Here is a 20,332-nt window from a genome sequence, read left to right as displayed (position 1 = left end):
AAATATTACCAAAACCTAATTATCTTTGGTACTTAATACTTAATCCCTTGGGTACGACAACCCTATTTTTCCACTTTATTACTTGAAAACGATTCGTGCACTTGCGAGTTGATTTTACACATCACTATTCATTTATTAAGCTATCTTAGGATAATAAAACCAAAAACGAAAGCCTTTTGTTGCCAAGCAGAGTGGGAGAGAGTCTCCAAAAAGAAACGATCAAAGACTTCGTCTTCCCAAGCTTTGACTTTTTGTTTTATCCTTTAGGGAATCCAATGATCACCATTAAAGCCATGTTTTAAACCTAAGTGTTTATTAGGATTCAAAAGTGATTTTGCTAAAAGGAGAGGGTTATGCCTAATGACTGAAGGTTACCTTTAGGCATAGCTCTTGAATGGTAAAGAAACGTAAAAGAACCAATGGTAGAAATTGTGATTGTTGGATTAAACAAAGGAATGGGAAAGGAGATGTATTTTGAGACTTACCTATATAAAAGGGCATCTTTTTCTCTCACATCACACTAGAATCACCCATTTTACACCCATACACTTGCAACCTCTTGCAGATTTCCATTTATATCCATTATGACTACCACGCAACCACAAAAATCATCTCCATTTACCCTTAAGTTCTTCAACTACCAAATAATTCCTTTCATGAGCATTTATTAATTCTAAGTGCTATCAAAAGATTATCATTGATATTTACTTCCATCACCCTCCTTTATTCTTAAGTCTTTTTTTACTCTCATTGTTGATTTCCTTGTTTGGTTATTTAGTCTTGCTAGATCACTATGGTGACTTGTCTATTTATGATTAGGTGTTCTATAGCAATATCGCAGGCTTTCTTGATACCTTAACTCAGCTTCAGCACAAAAGAATATGGAGGAAGGATCAAGGTTCTTCTCAAAGTAGAAGCATCATCTTTGAGTATTGTCGACTAAGGCCCAACTCAATCCTTGTCTACATTTTTTTCCCCAAACAATATTTATCTAATTTCATAGAAGATATGCATTCTTACTTCCAAAGAAAGTTATAGACTTTGAATCTTCAATCAAAATGAAAAGATGTGCAATTCAGCAAATAGATTTATAATTCTTTCATGATTGATATCAAAATATCTTAAGCACGACACTCAATGGAAAATGAATCCTCCTAGTGGGTTTGGTTTTTAAAGAGAAGATTTTACAAAAAAAGAAAAAATCTACGAACGCAAAATGAGGTTTTGAAAAAAAGAAAAAAGAAAAAGCACACTCATGCCTGTGCACACGTGTATGTGTGTGTGTGTGTGTGTGTGTCTTCCTTTCTTTCTTTCTTTTCTTTTTCATATATGTTTGGCTAACCATAATTTGAAGATGAGTATTTTGTATGGAGGAATGTTGGTCTGTAGTTTTTTGATTTAATAGCAAACTGGATGTTATTTTAATTCAAAATCTAGCTTGAGCGGGAATGTTAAGGAGCAAATTAAGGCTTTGTTTGGAAAATGTCAAAGTTGAAAGAGAAATTGATTTTTGGGATTTAGTTTCCCAAGGTTTAGTTCCTGAAAATTAATTTTTCTCTTGGTCTGTTTGGTGAGTAATAGGAAAGTTGGGATCTATAAGTAATTAAATTTAATATTGTGTAATAAATTAAGAGCAAATATGTATTTTAAAAAAAAATTCAAAATTATTTTTCAAAGATTCTTAAAATGACACCTATATAGATGGGAACAACTTTCTCACATATTTTTCTATATTGGTGGGAATCTAATTCTCAAAACGCACACTTTTCCACCTTATAATAAACATTCAAACAAAAGAAAATTATCATTTTTCCAAAGAAATTAGATTCACACTAACTTTACATTTATCCAAACATACCTTAAGTTACAATTAAGTTACAAGAATCGATTAGATTAATGCCAATAGTCAATCAAATAAATCAAGCATTAATCAAATCATGGAGATATAGAGTAATTGACTTCCCTTGTATGGCTTCTATAATCTCTTATATAATTATGCATTCATGTATTTTGTAAGCTCTATAAATAAGGGTTTGTGTAATAATTGAAGTGCATCGAGATATCAATAGAAAAATTTGTATTTCTCATTCGACCATCGAGATATACCTTCAAGTTTAAAGGCTTTTTTTTTTTTTTTTTTCCTTCTAGTAGTTTGAGTGCCTATACATATTCTACCCCAACTTCCATCCAAACCATGACTTTATGTGCAAAGGACACACGTATAGACGCTCATCTATTAGAGCTATCCCATTTTGTCAAATTCAAAGCTCAAACCTCAAAACTTTAAAAAAAAAAAATGTAATCAAAATCCAAAAACTCGATTTTATTTGTTTTGAGGAGTGGGTGGTGGACAAAGGGAGAATATAATTAATTAGACAACTTTAGAGTTCAGAAAAAAAAACCTGGACTCCCAAGTTTCGAGCAAAATGCAGGGATGGTGAACATTTTGAAGAGAGAGAGAGAGATGTGTTGGGTTACTTTGCTTTTTGTTTTGTTTTTTTTATTATTATTATTATTTTGGCCTGTGTTTTGTCATTTTTGTAAGGTAATTCATTAATTGATAGACTTGATGTCTGCTCAGGTAACTCATTAATTAATAGTTATGTGTGCTCTACATGCCTGTTTCCCTAGCCCAAAAAGAGTGCTTTTCCTTTTCTTATTTTTTTTTTTATATTTATTATTATTATTATTATTATTATTTTTTGCTTGCTTTTTGTGTTAGGTGACTGGATAAATTCAAATGTTTTAATTAATAGAGTTTGGTGTGTGACCTTTACTACTTAACTTTCTTTTTTTTTTTTTTTTTTTTTTGGCTTAAAGTGTGTCGTTTACTTATTTTTTAACAAATAGATATTTTTTCCTAATATATTGGAAATGGGGATACAAGCTCATTAAATAATAAAATTAAATTGTCTCTTAACTAGTTAGGAGGACTACATTAACCTAAATTTGAAAAGTAATTATTGTCATTAATCCCTAATATATAAATCAATTTTAATTTTTAAAAGGTAAAATATACAAAATTCCTAAACTGTAGCTCTACAAAATCTGTTAGCTATTTTAGAATAATTCTATGTATTTATTATTGAAATGATTTATTTTCTACTTTTACAGTTTGAAATAGTGATTTTTATTATCAAAATTGAATAAATAATTAATCTCATATACAATGTTAGTATGGTAATATACTATATATAAAGATTATTTTATTATCATTGGATTCTAATTATTGTATTTTTATATTATTTTATCATATTAATTATCACATATATAAAAATTTATATTTTAAATTAAATATTTACGATTATCGTAATTTTATCGATATTTTCATCGATATCGACATTTCCATCGATATTTCCATAAAATAATACTTTCGATATTTCCGTCGACACCAATATTTTCATCACTGCCCACACCCACACCCACACTTTTTTTCCCAACATTTTCTCCACTCAAGACATAGCGTATACGACCCACACTTTCCCCTAACATTTTTCTAACTCCAAACATAACGTAAGCGTATAGAGTGAAATCTCATAACAGGTGTATTATATAGTATGAAGGTCACTACGGACATGTAAAAGAAGAACGCTAAAATGTGGACAAGATAATGCATACTCGAGAAGCAAGCTCAAGGATAGACTAAGGTGGGGCATTTTACTGTTCAATACAAGGTTTATGTTAAACCGGGATTTGTTTTTTTTTTTTTTTTTTTTTCTCGTGTGAAAGTTTTTTGTTGACCGAGTTGGATAGGCAATGCAGATAATAATTTTATACACAAGAAAGTTGCTCCCATTTATTGTGTACAAAAATGGCTTTGATATTTTGGTACATATACAGTAAGAAGATCCATTTCAAAGGTTCAATGAGTGTGTCGTAGTGGCTATCGACCAGAAATCATGTAGGCTCTGGCCGCGCAGGTTTGAATCCTGCCGCTCACATTTCCTTTTTCAATTGTTTCCCATGCCTGTTTTTCTCTCCTTTTTCTTAATGGGAATAGACGAACCTTATACGAATTTTGACCATACATTTCTTCATCGTCAATTTTTTGGTAAAAATACAAAAATGAAGAATAAGAGAAATTTTCCAAAATTTTTCCCATATAAAAGAGTCTTTTTGAATGAAGCTACCTCGCAAATGTTCTTTCTCTGTTTCTCAACGATTTCATTTCTATGCCTATAAATTTTGCCATCCTACATATTTCCTCCGACTGTGGATGAGATTTGTCACCTGAAGAAAACCCGTGAAGATACAAGGAATCACCAACATCCACCCAACTAAATCCAACTTCTTTTTTCACCCCTCTGTCTCTCATCCCTCTCCTTATCTTTGCCACCTTTTCCCACTCTCCCTTCTCGGCATACAAGTTAGACATCAACACATAAGAACCCGATTCCATTGTCTCCAATTCCATCAGAGCCTTGATTACCCTCTCACCCATCTCCACATTCCCATATAGTTTACATGCCCCGAGCAAGCTTTGCAACACAGACAGCCCTGGCTTTCCTGGAATCCTATCCTTCATCTCCTCTGCCTCCTCCAATTGTCCTGCTCGGCCCAACAAATCCACCATACAAGAGTAGTGTTCTGGAGATGGTTCGATCTTATAATTATTTACCATTGAGTTAAAAACACGACGACCCATCTCAACCATCCCCTTTCTACTGCATGCAGTAAGTACAGAAAGAAAAGTGATTGAATCGGGTCTTACCCTTTCTGTCTCCATCTCTTCGAACAACTTTATCACTGACTCACAGTCTCCATGTCCAGCATAGGCAGAGATTATTGCTGTCCAAGCAAATTGACTTCTGTGAGGCGTGTCATAGAACACTCTTTCGGATTCACAGATGCTCCCACGTTTTGCATACATGTCAAGGAGAGCACCTGAGATTATTGGGTCAGTGTTCAAGCCAAGTTTTATTAAGTACGCATGGCATCGTTGGCCGTACTTTAAAGAAATGTCTTCAGCATCGGCAATTGCACTCAAGACACTACCAAAGGTGTAATGGTTTGGCTTGCACTCAATAATAGCTGATAAGAACATCTGTAAAGCCTTTTGACACAGTCCATTTTGAGCAAAACCAGATATCAATGCATTCCATGAAATGATTTCTCTGCAGTTAAGCTCCTCAAACACTTTCACAGAGTCTTGCATGGAGTTCAACTTAGCATACATGGTGATGAAACTATTCAGAACATTTAGTTCTGACAAAAAACTGCTCTTTATGCAAAACCCATGAATAATTTGGCCTTCTTCCACCAAATTCTTGATTGATATAGCATGTATTAGTCCTACAAATGTAACGTCATTTGGATATACTCCTTCTAATCTCATCTCATTAAAGAGTGACATAACATCATCTTCTTCCATCGAAATCCTGGTAGTCCAAGACACTACATTGCGTTCATGCATCAGCTGAAAGACCAATTTTGCATCTTCAATTACCTCACACTTAGAATATGTTGAGATCAGCACGTTAGACACTGAAGCATGCGTCCCATATCCTGATTTGATAGCCAAGCTATGTATCTGTCTTCCAAGCTCTAAATTTTTTTCATAACCACAAGCTGAAACAGCACTTGTAAATGAAACATGATCAAGATCCATCCCTTCTTTCACCATTTTGATAAAGATCAAAACTGCTTCCAACCCATGATCTCCCTCTTGAGTATACCCTGATAGCATTGCATTCCATGAAACCAAATCCCTGTTCGGCATTTCATCAAACACTCTCCTAGCTTCCAAAAGACGTCCCCATCTTGAATACATTGTTATAAGTGCATTCCCAACAAAAATTTCACAATCCAGTCCAAATTTTAATATAAGAGAATGCAACTGCATTCCAAAGAGAAAAGTATCATGGTCATAACAAAATGCAAGAACAGTAGTACACGTCACTGGATCAAATACAACCCCATTAAAGTTCATCTGAAGAGCAAAACTCAATGCATCGTCACTATTTCGACATCCAGAGAGAATAGTATTCCACGAAACAATATCAGGACAACACAAACTCTCAAAGATATACAACGCCCTTTCAAATTTCCCAGATTTAGAGTACATATTCATCAACGAATTCGAAACTGTAATATACGAAATAAACCCAGAAGAAATTGCAACACCATGGGTTTGGCAGCCAAGTTTTGTGTCTCTTTGGCAAGCCTTGATAGCAAGGGCAACCGTAACTTCATCAATGTTTTCACCCAATCCCATTCGAAGCTGATTCTTGAAGATGCTAAGGGCTTGAAATGGAAGGTTTCTGTGCATGCAGTTGAGCATAGAGTGGTTAACGGAGGCAGCGATTGGTTGAGGATTTTTATCGAACAGGTGATGCTCATGTTTGGAGGAGTTGAAATTTCGGACACTAGCAGACCGTTGCTTAAAAATCCTGTTAGAGGTTTTCAAATTCAGTTGGCGGGTAATCATTTAGAATCTGAAAGAAGATGGCTGGAGTAAGCAAACCCTTTAAACCAAACCCCTTAAAATCATGACTTTTTTTTATGGGTCGGTCTCTAGGGAACGGCCTTTCTCTTTGGCGCCTTTTTATAAAGTACTGTTATTCCGTATTGGTAAGCTCGGGTATTTATAAAATAGAGTAATCAAAATGTTAATATTGTAATAGAATAAAACATTATCAATAAAATTATTATTAGCAATGGTTTTTTTTTTATTTTTACTATAAACATTTAATATAGAAAAATATATTATTTTTGACAGCTAGTTCAATTATCAAACAGCATATAAATTCTATTGTTAATAATTATTAACTACAAATATCATTTTTCATTAATTTATATTATATAATTATTATATATTATAAAAATTTATTTTAATTTTGTGCGTTTAGGTAGGGAAGTTTTATTGGACATATTTTAAAGCATGTGCATATGTTAGACTAAAGTCATTGTGGGGAGAAAAAAAGGGCTATATCTTCACTTGTTTTTGTCTAGTCTCTGTTCTATTTCTACGCGGAAAGGAGATTTTCTTAGACAATTATTGAAGATAGACAATTATTGAAGATAGGTGCCGTGGATATTTCATAGTCTCCGCAACTCTGTCAAACACTTATCCAAAATTGCCTAATATATTACACCTTTTGTGTGTGTGTGTGTGTGTGTGTGTGTGTGTGTGTGTGTGTGTGTGTGTGTGTGTGTGTGTGTGTGTGTGTGTGTTAATATATATATATATATATATATATATATATATATATATATATATGTATATATTTTATCAATGTGTAAATGAAAATATAAAGATGTGGCTTCCAACGAATATGGGTAGTTTTTTTTCCCTTTTTTTTCTTCGCATTAGTGAATTTGGATGGTTAGATATCAAGTTCATATTTTTCAAATATATATAGAGTGAGAGATTGAGAGTTTTGATTTAGATAGTCTTGATTTAGATAGTCCACCTTAGGGTGCTAGATATTAATATGGCATAAAACTAAATATGGGTTAAGAAAATGCATAAAATCTAAAGAAAAATAGAATATAATTGAAATATCAAAATTTAATTGTTTTAAGAGTTTTCTTTTTTTTATTAGGTTTTTAGTTTTAAAAAACAAAAATAAAAAAATACCTTAAATTAATATTTTCTTACATGATTTACCGATTCTATTTCTTCTGGATAGACAATGATAAAAGTGAGTTAAACAATCTGCTAAATCATTATTGTATATATATATATACAAATAGTGATCTTTTCATTCCTATCTTTAATTTATGCATTATATGGTCTCACATGTGTGTGCATATATCTTATACACAATGATATCTAAAATGAGGATATCTTCAACTTTTTAAATTGAAAATAAATGGATTTAATTATTAAAATATACTATATTACATGTATTTGATATGACAGGTTTTGATATAAACATTTATCTTCAACAGCTCTACATATTCAAACCCATTTATCCTCCATTTAAACTCAAATGAAACGGACTATATATATATATATATATATATATATATATATATTACCAATTGCATATATCATGCCATGAAGTTGCATATAATGGCATGGGAAAACAAGGACGTGGACCATAATTAGCTTGTTGAAGCTATTCGTATCACTTTTCTACCCTATAATTATGTACATATATTATATATACAATTTGGTTCAAGTTAAAATATTTTCATTTATAAAGTTAAGAATAAACGAGCTTAATCTTTTTAAGTTGTTAGATTGAATGTTTTGTGGATTATATGCAATTCAGCTCAATGACATTTATCCAACAACTCTAAATGATTAAGCCCACTAATTGGATCTTAAACCTTATTACACATAATAGAAAATCATATTTACATTAAGTTGATATCATGGTTTTAGCATTTAAATCTTTTTTATTTACTTTAAAATTTGAGATTTAAAAATTAATTTATAGGCAAACAGGGATTTAATATAGGTAAAACCCTATAAAAATACTATGAATAATAAATATATTTTTAAATATCATTTTTTAAATTATTTAAAAGTTAATAAAGAAAATCTAATTATACAACTATCAAGTTGATCTTATATAAATCTGATTGTGTGTGTATATATACACGTATTGCCCAGCCCCAAGATCAACCAACCAATTAACAAGTCTTTAGCAATTGGCTGGGTGGTGAATAGTATTGCTATAATTTTTGCACTGTTCCAACTACATATCAATTCTGGGCTTGGAGATTAGACCAATATCAGGTGTAGTGAGGGAGAGACATACGCTAGTTGATTTCAAAAACAACCTCGTTGATCTGTCTAACCGGTTTAGACTTACTTGCAGAGTCAACACTTTTTCTTCTCTTTTTTTTATAGCTTGGGCTTCAGTTTGTGGTCACATATATATACGTGCAAGGCAACCCATCACTTTGTGTAGGGACTTCAACCTAATGCTTCAAACTCATCAAAATTTGTTCTATCCAAAATAATAATAATAATTAGTAAAATAGCCATGGTTCTTTTCTGGTTCCTACCTCATTCATAGACAATAATTATGATGTTGAATTTCCAGCCTCTAATAAAAATTACAAAGAAGATTTTATACTGACTTGACTAGGAGGCTTAAAATTTACATAGGAACATTGTCGTCATATGTTTAGGGCAGAAATCTAGTATATAGGAGAATATTTTTACGTACCCAACAAAGAGGATTTTTGTAAAGGAGTTTGCCTTGGAGACGGGTGATAACAACAATTTAGGCCGTCCCACTGGGATACCATACAGGGCCGTAGAGTGATCTTAATTTGTCAAGGATCCCATTGTAAGGAGTCAAATTTGCAGACAAAATCGGATGGAGTTTACAATATACTATGGTTTATGTATCTTGCTTCGAATCTTTGAAGGTATGTGTATTAATTAATACATTTTCCAACGAATTTATGTCATGTGTATTCTTGTAAACATGGTAGCTTGGATCTACTAAGATTAATGTTATATTGTTAGTAAATATTGTCCAAAAACCCAACAGAAATCATATGTTAAGCAAAGAAAAACAGATTGTTAAAAAAGACAAATAGTTTTATAACCATATCCAGTAATGGGAAATTTTGATATGTGCTTTATTGTTTAGTATTAAATACGGCCGACTAAGAAATAATAATTGCACTGATTACAAACAGTTTTATAACCATATCCAGAAATGGGAAATTTTGATATATGCTTTATCGTTCAGTATTAAATACGGACTAAGAAATAATAATTGCATTGATTAAGACAAGTTAAGTACAAAATCAATCTGATTGGTGGATCCTAAAAGGTTGTGCAAGCATATATAAATTGCTGCCAGCACTGAGGATTGCTTGCTTGCTAGCTAGGATAGTGATCCTAATTAAGCAATTATCCATAGTAAATAAACAAGAATGATCAACTTCCTTTTTTTTTTTTTCCTATCTTCTTGTTGTTATTCACTAGAAGAGGCTATCCAAAGCTCAAACATATTTCGAGCTGTACAACTTCCATTGAGAAGATTAACAATGAAGTTCTGCTTTTTCTCTTTTGAGAGACTGAAAAGCTCATGCAGGAAAAAAAAAAAAAAGGGGGTGATTCAGGATAACATGCTACACAATACTGACCAATAGTAAAGTTCACCTAGCTTTGTACGCATCTTATATGTCTACATAGGCAAACAAATATCTAAGTGATAGGAAACAAATTATGACCAATATTTAAGCTAACCTTTCCTAGCTGGGAAGATATACCAACTTGCCTTTTTTTCAGATTTCTTTTCCAAGGTGAAAATGGTACTAGTTCGGGAACCATTCGCTTTTTACCATAATTCAACAGCCGTGGGGACGACTTAGCTTTCAAATCAATTTATTTTTCCACTGCACAAGTTTGATATGCACCGAAGGTTTTGATCTCCATGTCTTTATTCCCCAAATAATGGTCATATTTAAAGCTAATCATTTCTTTCACTTCTTGGTGACCATTTGAAAGGATTTATAGATTAGCAATGCTCGAAAAACAAGCGACAAATTTGGCCACCTGATCATGAAATATATATATATATATATATATATGTGCGTGTGTGGGGGATAGACTATACATGTTGAATTTCTCTTTGGAGCACACAAAATGCACCAAATAAGGCATTATCTTCTTTATTTTAATTTAATTTAATTTCCCATTAATAATTTAATAACTAACATATAAGGAGAAATTATTCAATACACAATGTGTATGGTTTATATGGTACACATAGCTAATACACTATTAACACTTGAAAAGTTTGACATGTCATCTTTACTAATTAAAGTGAAAAATTAAAACGCTTTCTTTTAACACCGTTTACTCCCTTTTCCCGTAAAAGTTCAACGTTAGGGTTTATAAAAGATCTGGGAGAAGTGCAGTCAAAATCATATGCGACCAATAAGAATAGAGGCCAAATAGAGTTATGACTCTACGACTCACAGGTAGAGATCTAATTTCGTTTGGGATGGTTCAATCAAGGCATTTGGATTTGCCATGTGTAATTAAAATGAAGCTCGGTATACTCTTCTTTTTTTTTTTTTTTTTCTTTTTTTATTAGCTTCTTCTGTCTATGCATTTTTCCTCCTAATAAGAAGTTTATGCTTGGGATCAAAAGACGTGTGGTAGTGTGCTACATAATTTTTTTTATTTTTAATTTACATCTGAAATATTTAAAAAGAGAATAAGAGAGACGGAAGGCATAACACAAATTCGAAAGGAGAATGAAGATAACCTTATCCCCCATTGTTTATTCGAACAAAAACGAAACCACTTCTATATGATATGGAGTAAACGGTGTCAAAATCGAGTATTTTTTTTTTTTTAATTTCTAAATTTATTGATAAAGATGACATGTCGAACTTGTCCAGTGTTAACATTGTATTAGCTATATGTGTATGTTGAATAATTTATCGACATTATATATAAGATATGAAAAGGGTTTGTTTTGCATTCCATCAACTTTGAAAGCAAGCAAATGATATTAAACAAGAAACATCATTAGATAGAATGATATTTTTTAAAAGGAGGACATGTTTTGAACAAGAAATTATAATTATTGGTCAGCTTTATGTGTGCATAATGCAGGGTGCAACGTATATATAATATAATTCTAATCTAACCATCATTAGAGAGAATGATATTTTTTAAAAGGAGGACATGTTTTGAAAGGATCTCACAGGCTTTGAGTAGCAAATCAAATTGGAAAAGTATATATGTCTTAATTTGTTAAAATATATAACATATACATTTCTATGCATTATCATTAGCATAATAAAGAATTTTCTAATCACCATTAATTTAAATCATGTATTTTGATATCTTTGTTTATTCTGCATCACTTTACACATGTTAAAAAAGGAAGGAAGACGCTAGAATTTGACTTGTCAATAAAGCATATTCCCCTTTTAATCGCTAGCTTGGATTGTTTTGCAACTCAAAACGGATTCACAGTACTCTAATGCTTTTAGCGTTTTTCAGCAGAGCCAGGTGGGTAAGTCCGCGTGTTATAATTTCAAATAGAAAATAATAAAAATAAAAATGGAAGAAAGGTGAAAGAAGAAAGAAATGTTACGAGTGCAGGATTCAAAGATTGAATACCCTATTTGAATTACATCAACAATTGAAGTTCAACATAATCAATATACATATACATAGACAACATCTATAACAACCAGATTCACATAACTTTTATAATATGATAACTATAAATTATTATTCTTCAGAGTTTCTTTTATAACCATTTAGCATATTATATTTGTATATATGTATATCTATACATCTATATATATATATATATATATATATATGCATATGAGAATGTTATTATTTGAGCGGCTATAGAAGATATGCATTAAACGATGGATGACTTCAAGAAATTGGAAGAATAATTTATCCTTTTTGACACGTGTAGCAATTAAAAAAAGACAGATGTGGTGGGCTACAAGGCTCAAGTCAAGTTATAGATATGGCTAAAGGTGGTTTTGGTATGTGGGATATGCAAAAAAGAGTCGAGTAAAACAAGAGTCTTGGCTGCATAGTGGAAGGGAAGGTCCTTGTATAAGGGACCCAATAGGGATTGTCTGGTTATGGCTTTTTATTTTGAAATTTCCCACTTCCCTATGACTTATGAACAGTACATTGAGAGCATCTTTTTCATGTTACATGTTTGCTTTAATGGCCGGTGGGTGTGATCAATTTTTTTTAGTGCTGTCTGTTGGTAATACGTGTGCCAGCTCTAACATTGCACATATCCCACACACTTCAAACATGAGGGAATGCAAGTGCACGTGCAGATCACATGGGGGGGCCAAATATTTGACATTTTTTTTTTGGGGGTAATGACTAATGTTTGACATATCTAAGAAAAAGAAAAAAACTGATTGTATGTCTGCACTTGGAAGTTGGAACCGCCCATCAAGTCATTTGTCAACTGTATGGTGACCCTACTCTCTATGTCAACCAAGCCAAGGGATTCATTCATTCTGTTCAGGAGAAATGAGTACAACCAGCAAAGTTTCTGGTCAAATTTTTTTTTTTTTTTTTTTTTTTTTTTTTGAGATTTTGCACCAGATCATGAATCTGTAGTGTCAATCTCCAATACTCTGTTTCTCGACGGGCTTATGGGAAAGAAAAAGAAAATGGAAAATAAGATGGTGCTTGGTAATGCATTGGATTTGGTTGTTTCTACTTAATTATGTGTAATTTGCACGATTCAAATGTTTGCTAGTGTTAGTGGAAGTTAGGCATCTTAATTAATTACAAACTAGATTTTGACGATGAAAAAAAAAAAAAAAAATCATAAACACCAAAACTGAAGACCACTAGAAATTGTATTGACCTTTTGTTTTTCTTTTCTTTTTTTTCATTTAATTCAAGTTTATAGAATTGATATTCCTAACAAATTTTGACTACCATTAACTAACACTAATAAATATTTAAAGTAAAAAAATTCAACACAATAAGATAGGGAAAAAAAAAATATACCAACAGAAAAAAACAATACATTACCAAAATGACATCTAACTGGTCAGTTTATATATATACATCTACCTTTTGAATCACATGTATATATCAAAGAAGATGGACCTACACAAGGAGCTTCGAGGGCAAGAAAATGGCAGATTTTGAAAATGCCTAGTGAACTCTTTTTGTCATAAAATGACAATGCATATGGCTTCTGTCATGGATTCGTACATATCATTTTGGTTCCACCGCAGAACTTAGTTCTGCTTTTCAAACTAGAGGTGGTGATCATTTTACATATCCAATTTGCATATATGACAATTTCATTACAGGGTTTTTTTTTATTTGGAAGGATTGATCTGACATTAAACCCAACAATTACTGTTGGTAAGAAGACACTTGCAACTCAAATTAGTTGGCAGGTCCTTTTAGATCTGTTTACCAAATTTGACTGGTAATTCAGTGCAAAAGGGAAAAACCTACCTACTTTATGGTTAAGGCAAAAGATATTTGGTTCTTAATTAATTCAAGTTGTTGGTCATGAAAAAGTAATCAAATTGTTTTCATGTCAAAAGATTTGCTGGTTAATTATTGCAGTAAATGATATTGAATTAAGATGTTTATTATTTATTTACTTTATTTTTCTCTTACATTATGCCAATACAGAAACAAAATGATCGAAAACAAAAGGTGAGAGAGGCTACATTGCTTGTGGGGCAGCAAAAGCACTTAGAAGGCTTAGGGCACTGCGGCTCGCAATCTTCAAAATACCTTAAAAAATTTAAAAAAAAATAAAAAGGCTATCTTTTTCCACCACAAATACAGAGAGATAAGTAGTGAAAATGCAATTGGTGTTGCATGTTCCAGATTCCATTTCCCTTTCTAACCTTCCCCAATCAACATCAACTTTTTTTTTTCTTAATTTTTTTATTCAAATATCTTTTCTAATTACATATTATTGAAAAAGTTTTCAATCAGTCCCAGAACCTTCCACTCGAATAATGCGATGAACCTAATCTCCCAACCTTTATCAAGAACACAAGCAGTGACACATATCTAGTGGGCGATAGCTTTATGTCCTATACACATAAATAAGACTCTCTCATAGCCTATAAAATGGGCAAGTTCCCAAAACATAGCTCAAGTTGTGAGTTGGGAACATCTTCTTATACCATATATCTCTCTCTTTCGCTTTCTCTATTATCTCGGCTATTTTTCCCCTGCCCTCTGTTGACACTTTGGGAAAATGGTTGGTACTCTTGAGTTTTTCATTTTGCAGTAGAAAGTTTAGAGCTTAGACATGGTCAAAAAAGAATTTTAAATATTTTCCTTTCGTAGGTTTCTTTTAACCAGTTTTATAAATGCATGTGCATCTCTTTTTGTTCTTAGGAGGGAAAGATGAGTTGGGCAGTTGCAGACGCTGTAGACTATAAGGGATTCCCTGCTGATAAATCCAAAACCGGCGGCTGGATACCAGCTGCGCTTATTCTAGGTACTTCCTTATGTCTATGTCTTCTTCCCATATATTTTTCTTCCACTACTTTTTTTCTTGCTCGCTCAATTAGCATGAAAATATGGCATAGAGGCCATATGATGCTAGCAACTCTAAGCAGAACATAGAATATAGTGATCACAAACACATATTGCCTAATAATGTGGTTTTACTTTGCTTTTTCTCTCCCAAATATGCATTTGCTTTAAGTGGAGTTTAACCACGTTCATTGTATTTTATATCTATATATATATATATATATATATATTTGTATGGAGTAAATCCATGGTTCTGAATGCAAAGAGATAGACAGACAGACAGAGAGATTATGGTGATTGGTTAGAGAAAGCTTAATTAGCCAGACACATATCATGTTTGATTTTCTTGTTACTAGAATATGAAGAGCCTTAAATTAAAATAGATATTTCATGAAAAAAGTGAAGGAAGATACAAAAGGGTATTCAAGTGAATTAAACAAATGATAGGTATATCCATTACCACCTTAAGCAATATTTCCAGGAACCTCTCTCTCACCCAGACAAAAAAGCTTTTGTTTAATATATGTTAATTCAGAACCAACTATTTGATTTTTTGGTTTTTTTTTTTTTTTTTTTTTTTTTATAAATAATGATTTTTTTAAGGTTTGAGTAAGGAGAAGGAACTCACCTAAAGTTGATAATGTTGCTGTCATTTTCTGTTTGGAAGTTTTTGGTAAAGGCAAATATTCTATTCTGCCGAGACAGTCTTGTGAGTGTGGGTAAAAGCAATACAAAAAAAATATTTCAACCTCTTTTGGCCTATCTTTTGATTTAATCAATAATAATTTTGCTTTTTTGTAGAAAAGGGTTGTCACTTTCTATTATAATTCATTGCTATACAAAAGGAATTCTACCTTTTCAATCATTGCCTAGTTAACAATTATTAATTTACCTTTACCATAATCCTAGGAAAAGTAATTAGAATTTAATAATTACTCATCATGGTCAGGAAGGAAATATATTATTACCACACACAAATTTAATTTACCCTCTATGCTCTACTATTAGTAAACTCCTGTCCATGTTCGTTTTCTCCTTCTGTCCTAGAAAAATTCTTATGCATAAAAAGCTTGATTTTCTTAAAAATAAATAAATCTGAGGGGAGAGAAAAAAAAAAAACAAAAAAACTGATTGAACTTTGTTTTATGATTTATTTAAATAATAATAATAATAATATCTTCATAATTCTACAGGGATTGAAATATGTGAAAGGCTTTCAACAATGGGAATAGCAGTGAATCTGGTGACTTACTTAGGTGGGACCATGCATTTGCCAAGTGCAACTTCAGCAAACATTGTGACAGATTTCATGGGAACATCATTTCTCCTCTGTTTGCTTGGAGGTTTTCTTGCTGATTCTTTCCTTGGCCGATACAAAACCATTGCAATCTTTGCTTCAATACAAACCATTGTAAGATTTTCCCTTCTCTATCCCTCTAATTTGAATCTTCCAGAAATAAAAAACTTAATTAAACTCTAAATTAAAAATAAAATAAAATAAAATGGTGATGTATGTATGTATATATAGGGCACTGGTGCACTAGCAATATCAACAAAGCTACCAGAGTTAAGGCCACCACCATGTGTTTCCAACAACAATTGCCAACCACCCAATGGATTCCAAATGGGGATTCTATACCTTGCTCTGTATCTAATTGCACTCGGAACCGGTGGTCTTAAATCGAGTGTTTCGGGATTTGGAACTGACCAATTTGATGAGAAAGATGAAAAAGAGAAAGCCCAGATGGCCTATTTCTTCAATAGGTTCTTCATGATAATTAGCACAGGAACCTTATTGGCTGTGACAGTACTTGTATACATACAAGATGAAGTGGGTCGAAGCTGGGCCTATGGAATCTGTTCTGTTTCAATGTTTTCAGCCATTTTAGCGTTTTTGGCCGGGACTAAAAAATACAGGTACAAAAAGAGCTTGGGAAGTCCTATAGTTCATATTTTCCAGGTTCTAGTTGCTGCTACAAAGAAGAAGAACATGGCCATTCCTTACAACCTTAGCTTGTTGTACGAAAATTCTCCAGAGGGTTCGAGAATCGAACACACAGATCAATTCCGGTAAGTAGCATAAATATTTCAAATTTTAATTCCAACTGTTTTTTTTTTTTTTCTTTTGGGGGGGGGGACCAAAAATGGATCTTTATTGGTTTTGGTTGTTTGGATATATATGCATACAGCTGCTTGGACAAGGCAGCTATTGTTGCGGAAGGTGATTTTGAAGGAAATAATAATGGAAGTTGTGCTCCAAATCCATGGAAGTTAAGCTCGGTGACAAGGGTTGAGGAGGTGAAAATGATGGTAAGGTTGTTACCAATATGGGCCACAACCATTATATTTTGGACAACATACGCACAAATGATCACCTTCTCTGTGGAACAAGCATCCACCATGGAAAGATCAATAGGGAGTTTTCAAATCCCAGCTGGCTCCCTCACATTCTTCTTCGTGGCAGCTATAATGATCACTCTCGCTGTCTATGACCGTCTCATCATGCCTCTCTGGAAGAAATGGAAGGGCCAACCAGGTAAAAAAATATATTCAATGCCACGTAATTCAACCTTAATTTCCTTTTGGTGGGTAATTCAACCTTAATCATATCATAATAGAAATTCTCAAATCATGACCATCCTATCATAAGGACCTCTTTTATCAGCTTTTTGGCTTGCTTGAAAGATCCATATTTAAAGATAATTGTAGTTTATTTAAGTCGATAAGTTCCCTTTGCTCTTTCAGGGGCTGCTTGAATTGGCGTAAAGAATTGGACTGTAAATATAAGATTGAGACTGGATTTTTAATATAGGATTGAGATTGGATTTAACTTAATATAGTGCAGTCTAGCCCAATCAAGTGAGCGATCCAAACAGGTCCCTAAAGTTTTATTACTTTACTAAGTTTGTAGAGTCCACTAATACATTTTTTAAATTTGATATGATGGTTTTATTGAAGTCATGGTAACATGATTTGTTTTTTTCATGCATTTTGTCACTAAATATTCTACTTAGACACAAAGGATGATTTTTTTCATGACTAAAAAAAAAAAAAAAAAAAAAGAAAAATGATTTACTTTATTTATGGCCTTCAACAGGGTTCACCAGCCTACAAAAGATTGCACTAGGCCTAGCCCTATCAACATTTGGAATGGCAGCAGCGGCACTGTCTGAGAAAAAACGCTTATCGATAGCAAAACAAGTTGTTAGCAATAGCACCAACCAAACACTGCCTATAAGTGTTTTCCTGCTAATTCCACAGTTCTTCTTGGTGGGTTCAGGGGAAGGCTTCATTTACACCGGCCAGCTCGATTTCTTCATAACCCAATCACCAAAAGGAATGAAAACCATGAGCACAGGCCTCTTCCTCACGACGCTTTCGCTTGGTTTCTTCGTGAGTAGCTTCTTGGTTATGGTGGTGAAGAGGGTGACTGGAAGAGGAGATGAACGAGGATGGCTTGCAGCTAATATAAACAATGGAAGGCTTGATTGTTTCTATGGACTTTTAACCATACTTAGTGTTGTCAATTTTGTAGCCTTTATGATATGTTCAAGGTGGTACAAACCCAACAAACCTACTAAACCAGCTCTCCAAATGGGTTCCGTTAATGGTAATGGTAATGGTTCTTCTGCTGATGATAGGTGCTAGTGAATAATGCGATTGGGAGGTGGGAAAAAATCAGTCACGTTATGGGGGTTTGAATATTGTACATTATTAATCAATTAATCATGGTTTGAGTGTGCTTAACTTTCATTGTACATTATTAATCAATCGATCAGGGTTTGAGTGTGCCTAATTTTCAATTAAGTTAATCTATAAAGTGAGTTGATTCTCTCTGTCTCTCATCATTATCTTTTCCTTGATTCCTTTTTTCTTTTTTCTTTTTTCTTTTTTCTTTTTTCTTTTTTTTTTTAGATACTTTGTCTGTTTGTCCATCTATTTCGTTCTTATATTTCATAATGGTTTATGGCCAACTTGGGACTTCGTTTCTCTTTTGCTTAATAAACGATAAAGTCATCAAGTGTGCATCTAAGAAGGTTTCAAGTATGTATGAGAATATTTTACATTCCAGTTCAATTCAATGAATTTACTGGAATCACTAAATTTGAATTTGTAGGTATAGAATGGCTTGTCATTTTTATTTATTTACATTATTTGGCTTATGCGGTTTAAGTTATTTTCTCAATTTTTTAAGTACAACTGTAGTCTATGGAGAGAATGTGCAAATTGAGGTTGGTAAGATTTTCCCAATTTTTTAAGTACAACTGTTGTCAATGGAGAGAATGTGCAACTTGAGTGTCGTAAGATTTTAGAACCAACCAATAACCAATAAAAATTAGAATCATACTATTACATGTATATAATTGAGATTTAAAATTTGGCCGAAAGTATCATAATAGTTTGAACTGGACATATCAAGTGAGTCTGCAAGTTGGGTTTGGCAAGATTTGAGAACCATCTGACCAAGGTAATAAAATAAAATAAAATAAGGAAAAAAAAAAAAAAAAGATAGAACAAACCAAATCTAGCTGGTTGATATCTAAAAACTTTAACCTGAAAAAAATAGTCTACCACGATACTCCAAACTGAATTCCGTTGGCTAGCTAGAGTTGGGTCGATTAAATATTATTGTACTTTTCAATTCGATTGTTTATAGAGACAAGAAAAATTATTTTAAAATTTATTAGTTGACAGCAGTTCTCAACTAATGTTATTCTAATAATTTAAATTTCAAGCAAGATTCTAAAATATTTGTCCCAAAAAGGAAAAACAAAAACAAAAAAAACAAAATCCAAAAATAAAACTCTTACTTTGGGTGGGGTACACAACACTAAGGACATATATGAATAATATTCATGTGAAGAGATCGCATGCGGAGTATTTTTATTTACCAAAAAGAAATACGAACATATATGAATATTCATATAAAAAATCTGTTTATTATATAATTAATTTTTATGGGATCATATTCACGATTATTTTTTAAAAAATTATTATCAATATTTTTATATAAAAATGAATTTTAATGATATTGTTTTTAAAAAATTACAATCAATATCTATAATTCACGTGAAATCATCCACCGTAAAATGAAGAAAAACTTAGGTATAATATTAATACCATATCATCCCGTACGTTGTTCATTAATTAGGTGCCTATTTAAACTCAGTGTCCTATATTCATGTAAAAACACATGGGATCCTTATGGGTCTCTCATTCTTACGAGGGAAAAGACATTATGGACGGACTGATTGAATTTGTAAATATATTCAATTATTCACTGATGTTTTATATATATATTGTGTACTTGAGGACTTGTTTAGAAATTTGAATATTTTATATTATTTCGCGTAGCACTAATAATATTGCTGTTTTATCTTT

The 20,332-nt window shown here is 32.3% G+C and overlaps 2 protein-coding genes across 2 annotated transcripts; one reads left to right on the top strand and one right to left on the bottom strand.

Annotated features, from left to right (window-relative positions):
• Nucleotides 1–3,692: 3,692 nt before the first annotated feature.
• LOC107434832 (pentatricopeptide repeat-containing protein At4g32430, mitochondrial) lies at nucleotides 3,693–6,611 on the bottom strand. Its single transcript, XM_016046325.4, has one exon. The coding sequence runs from the start codon at nucleotides 6,425–6,427 to the stop codon at nucleotides 4,127–4,129; it is 2,301 nt and encodes a 766-aa protein (XP_015901811.3). The 5' UTR covers nucleotides 6,428–6,611; the 3' UTR covers nucleotides 3,693–4,126.
• A 7,900-nt stretch (nucleotides 6,612–14,511) lies between these two features.
• LOC107434833 (protein NRT1/ PTR FAMILY 6.2) lies at nucleotides 14,512–18,782 on the top strand. The gene is made up of 6 exons (XM_016046326.4): nucleotides 14,512–14,669; nucleotides 14,810–14,912; nucleotides 16,144–16,361; nucleotides 16,479–17,020; nucleotides 17,140–17,486; nucleotides 18,048–18,782. Exons 1-6 carry the CDS (start codon nucleotides 14,667–14,669, stop codon nucleotides 18,596–18,598), a joined length of 1,764 nt encoding a protein of 587 aa, XP_015901812.2. The 5' UTR covers nucleotides 14,512–14,666; the 3' UTR covers nucleotides 18,599–18,782.
• The last annotated feature ends 1,550 nt before the right edge of the window (nucleotides 18,783–20,332 follow it).

The sequence above is a fragment of the Ziziphus jujuba genome, chromosome 1 (assembly GCF_031755915.1).
Source record: "Ziziphus jujuba cultivar Dongzao chromosome 1, ASM3175591v1".
Taxonomy (NCBI): Eukaryota; Viridiplantae; Streptophyta; class Magnoliopsida; order Rosales; family Rhamnaceae; genus Ziziphus; species Ziziphus jujuba.
Note: the sequence above shows the minus strand (reverse complement) of the source record. Positions and strands in the feature narration are given on the sequence as shown.